This window comes from Montipora foliosa, chromosome 11 (assembly GCF_036669935.1).
Source record: "Montipora foliosa isolate CH-2021 chromosome 11, ASM3666993v2, whole genome shotgun sequence".
NCBI classification, from domain to species: Eukaryota; Metazoa; Cnidaria; class Anthozoa; order Scleractinia; family Acroporidae; genus Montipora; species Montipora foliosa.
In genome coordinates this window covers 30,111,963-30,116,962 of record NC_090879.1, presented here as the reverse complement: position 1 = coordinate 30,116,962, position 5,000 = coordinate 30,111,963, and the positions used below count along the sequence as shown (strand labels likewise).

At 39.0% G+C, this 5,000-nt stretch overlaps 1 protein-coding gene across 1 annotated transcript in view; it reads right to left on the bottom strand.

Moving 5' to 3' along the window:
* LOC137975603 (protein CREG1-like) overlaps positions 1-5,000 on the bottom strand; it is a 10,023-nt gene that overhangs the window by 233 nt on the left and 4,790 nt on the right. Inside the window, exons 3-5 of the mRNA XM_068822723.1 lie at positions 2,992-3,275; positions 1,526-1,616; positions 1-16 (exon numbers count right to left, since the gene is read on the bottom strand). The exon at positions 1-16 is cut by the window's left edge and continues 233 nt beyond it. Of these exons, the coding sequence (XP_068678824.1) occupies positions 1-16; positions 1,526-1,616; positions 2,992-3,275 (391 nt within the window). The remainder of the gene's footprint in view (positions 17-1,525; positions 1,617-2,991; positions 3,276-5,000) is intronic.

Here is a 5,000-nt window from a genome sequence, read left to right as displayed (position 1 = left end):
TTCAAGGTTTGCCAATCTGATTGAAAGAAACAATAATTTCAACGAAAATCAAACTGCTTTCACTGAACACTTTGAACATACCGTAAAGGGATGGTTTCTCGGCATAATGAAGTATCGGGTGTATTTTGCGCTGGGGTTACTGTGCAGAAATCAAATCATATCAAATCGTAAGTTGGTTTTTGAGGAGAGCGGAAAATCGGAGTACCCGGAGAAAAACCTCTCGGGGCAGAGTAGAGAACAACAAATTTCAACCCAGTCCCACACGTGACGCCGAGTCTGGGAAACGAACCCGGGCCACATCGGTGAGAGGCGAGTGTCTCACCACTGCGGAATCCCTTGCTCCCTTAGCCCAACAGCAAATGATACGGTTAGCCCACCCACCTCATTCCTTTGCTTATAAAAACAATCAAAAGTTTGCATTCCCTTAAGGGTAAGTAGTGAAAACGATTTGATGCAAAGGTAATATTTCTTAATGGCATGCCTTTTGCAATCATTTTCTTTCTTTTATAGACCAATTGGACGTGGAAAAACAACTCGTGTATACTACAGTGGATAGACCCCAACACCAAGAACGCCCTGCCCTATTCTTTGCGAATAGTGCGTGGGTTCTTTTACGTCCCATAGGGTTATGAACATCGAAAGGTTGTGGGTTGGGGCCTATTGTTTATCGTCCTTACCCGAGAAGAATAGAGCGCCTGACAATTTGCAGATGGCAAAGGCAGCACTTTCTCGTTAGTCATTTTAAAACCCTGACTGTTGGTCCGCCTGGAGTTTTTTTTTCCTGCAGCCTCCCGCACAGTGTTCACTCCCTAGGGAGTTTAGTGGGTCGGTAAGAAAAGGCTGGTACTTATTGCTGGCACCTGGAGCGGGCCGTGAAAATGACCCTTTAAATTATTATTTTTATTGTTCAGTTCAAGCTGTAGCAACGGCCTACTATACCGTTAGTCATGCACCAACTGCGCATCAATAAGTATAGGTAATCACATGATTTTGAGTGTAATTTGCAATAAAGGAGCACGAGTAAACTTTTTCAAAGACAAACAAAATTTCCAGTCTTTGAAAAAAATTACCAGTGCCTATTTATTCCAAATTGCTCGAGAAAAATCACATGATTGCTAAATACATGTAATATACATGAAAAATATCGAGAAACCTGTCGTAATTAAGCAGAAAGAACGCATACGTATCACATAATCACGCTAAATTTGCAACACCCAGGGTTAGCATTGGACTGGCTATCTGTGGCTTTCTTTAATAATTGACCAATTAGAATGCCTGGTTTGTTACGTCCCTTTGCACTAAATTACCTCTTTTCTGCACTGCGTTACCTGAAAAGTGCATTTCTCTTAGCCAATCAAAATGGAGAAAAATTTACATGTATATTATTAAAAAAGTAACAAAGTTTAGGAGATAAATTGCGTGAATGTTGTGGGTACAGCAATCTCTTTTCTTAAGACTATAGTTTCTTGTTAGAACACAAATAAAAAGGGCAGACATGTTTACCATTTCTAACAAGAAATCTCACCATCAAACTTTGGCCAATATTTCATCCCAGGGTGCCTTGAAAATAATGCATTCTGCGCAAACTTTAACTCATCAGGGGGGACATGAAGAATCTGGAAAATCAAAAGTTGAATGATTTTTTAGAACCCTTCCATTCCACATAACAATACACAGCTGCAATTACAATTGGCAAACGAAATCAGGGCCCTAAAGAAAAGAAAGGACTCGGGTGGAGTCTATCATTTGTTACCTCAAACAATAATATCTCCCAGATAGTATGCACGATATGATTGAATAATTTAGTGGGCCGCATTCTACAGTATGCCCACTGTCCCGCCCACTCAATTTGAAAATTTGATGAAATATTTTCTAAAATACGAATTAACAAGTTTGCAGATAAACTTTTAATTGTAAAAACAAACGACAAAAAATGAAGACAATTTTAGCCTTCTTTTGTATATATGCGGAATTTTAAAAACTTCTTCTTCAGAGCAAGTGTCAACAGTTGTCCTTTCTTTTAAAACACCTCTGGCTATTTTTTACAAAACTAGTTTCGTCCGATCTCGGACCTCTTTAGTGAAGACGTCCAAGATGGGACGAAACTAGTTTTGTAAAAATAGCCAGAGGTGTGTTAAAAGCAAGGACAACTGTTGAAACTTACTCTCAAGAAGAAGTTTTTGAAATGGATTTTTAGAGTAAACGAGTCGTTAAGTTTTTCTCACTTCAACAGAAGAAATTTTACGAATGTGCAGAATTTTTATGAACTTCAACTTGGACATGAAAATGACCGTAGAACAGTCGAAATGTCATCACTTTTTGTCGCTTGTTTTTACTAGGAAACATTTTCTAGCATACTTTTCATAATGCCTAAGTCAAATTACAAAACTTGTGAAACTGTTTAAAACTTACAAACAACTCTTTCTAATAAAAAAACCAATATTATTTATTTGTTTTTCGGATTTTGGCGCGTGCCACTTGACTTCAACTACTTTCCTTTGCCACGCTCCTGGTTACCTCAGAGATATAATAAATGTCTTAGTAACCTTGTTTTTCCTGTCCATACTGTAAGTAACTAGGTGCTGCTAGCAGCTGGGATGCAACCCATTCATGACCTTGAAGATCACATGCACTCTTACAAAAACAATGTAAACAAAACACAAAGGAAAATTACTCCTGTTATTGCGAAGTTACAAAGTTTTCCTAAAGCTTACTGCTTGCTTCTTTTAAAATAAAATTTAAAAGGTGCCACTAGCAGCCCATTCATGACCTTGACGATCACGTGCACTCTAACAAGAACAATGTAAACAAAACGCAAAAAGAAAATTACTGCTGTTATTAGAAAGTTACTGTACAAAGTTATCCCAATCCTTACTGCTTGCTTCTCTCTTAAGTGCTTTCTTCCCATGAGACGAGTTTGATCACTGCTTTTGCGAGTGAATAAAATGCCCACTGCTTGATCTATGCTTGCTAAACTTAATATTAAGTCACCTTTCCATTGAGCGTAACTCTAGCGCAGAGTGGTAACTCTGGATCCCAGCCATGCTCTTTGCAGTAATCACTTTGTGCCTCCGAAATTGAGAAACTGGCCAAGTTATTTGATTTTATGTTATGTACCACTGGATCAAAAGCTGACAAGTAGAAGTATGCTATCCCAGTGCTATTATCGACAGTACCATCACTGAATGACGTTACCATGCTAAACGGTGCTCCATCAAGAGATTGTGAGATGGTCGATACTGACCCCCAAAGAGAGTTGTGCACGATGTATCGAGCTGAGAATGGAGATAAACTCAATCAATAACAGAAGGACGTGTTTTGCCCATCTAAGAGCTGGAATTTACAAGTCTCACTGTTTGCTGGCAAATCATTCGTCGCGTACAATTCCCGGTAACATCTGGGACCTTTACAGGCCTCAATCGCGACCCAGCCAACTGTATAAACTATGGCGAAAATGACGATTTTGTGCGCATTCGATAGATGTGGGTAAGTTAAGGCATGAATAAAATCGAGACCCTTTTCTTTTTCATATGGGCAGCATCTGAAATTGAATGTTGATCACTAGAGAACAGGAATTGTGCGTGACGTCTCATCTAATCCATCATCGGCAACTAATTGCAAACATTTTAGGTAATCTTTTTTCATCACTGGGCATTCTGATAGTGAGAGGTAAAGTCTGCATACGAGCCAAGTGGCCCATCAGGCCGGAGCTTATCCCGGTTTCCATGGCATGAAGCGATTAAGGAGTATTTCTACTCCCCCCCTGGATGGGATGCCAGTCCATCCATCTCATAGTGAGGAGACCGAAGAAAATTTTATGAAAACAGCAGCAGCTAACTATCAAATAACAATTTGGAGGGGTACAGCTTTAACGTCATTTGAAATGCAGCAATGTGATTGGGTAGTCAAAATGTTTACTGCCCGTATTTGGTGTTTCCTTGGCGAGAATAAGGAGAAACTTTGTTTTAATCTTGCCAAACATTGGTCAGTGAAACAAATCGCGAACAACTTTTCAAGGTCACGCAAAAGTCGCTATAAGCCGCATGTTTTTTTACCATAAAAATTTGTCCAAAATTGGGGGTGTGGCTTATCTATGAGAACACCTTGGAAAAAATCTGTAAATTTCCATAATAGACCAAATCGGCTAACTCAATGTTGCACCCAATTCAAAACTCCAGGGGTTAAGATTTTTTTGTTTATTGTATTTGCATTATAATGTCGTACTCATATTTAAATCGGATATGGAATACTACCTGGAACAAAATGATTTATTCCCAAAGTATTGAATTGGGTACATGTATAACATTGAGTTAGTCGATTTGGTCTTTCACACCAAACCCTGAAATAAAGTCACTTTACTAAACATTAACTGATACTGCACAAAAAAGATAATAACTGGTCACTACTGTTGCAAGTTTTGTTCCTTTGATGAAAGCCTGTTAAACTGCTATTATTATGGTAGGTCTTTTAAGCGATCTTGAACAGGTGAAGGTTAACAGACAAGGAATCTCCATTCCACCACAAAGCCTTTGGCAGAGTCGCCAATAGCCTGTCACTTTCACAGAGATCGATTCACTGCGAGCCAGAAAATACAGTGTACCACACCATCATGGAGAACTAAATTGTGTGGTATTAAAATGGCCCCCTGTTTCTCCATTGTTCACAACGTTCACGGCAAATTTGTCAAAGAAATTATTGTTGACCACCCTTTAAATCAAATTTGTCAAAATGTCCCTGTACACATAATAGGCAGAAATAATTGATGAAACCTCTTTAGACCATTTCGGTCAAAATGCCTGGTTACCACACAAAGTCTCTAAACGAACGGACTTGCGCGTGAACAAAGAGCTTCCATGATCCAAAGTATTTAATTGCTTTGAACTGGCTTTTCTCTCATTTGGAATTACAGGTATAACGGGCCCTTTGCAGGTTTGTGATCATATGTTACAAAAACAACCACACTGGAACGCAAATTGCACCCTGGGACACCTAAAACAAAC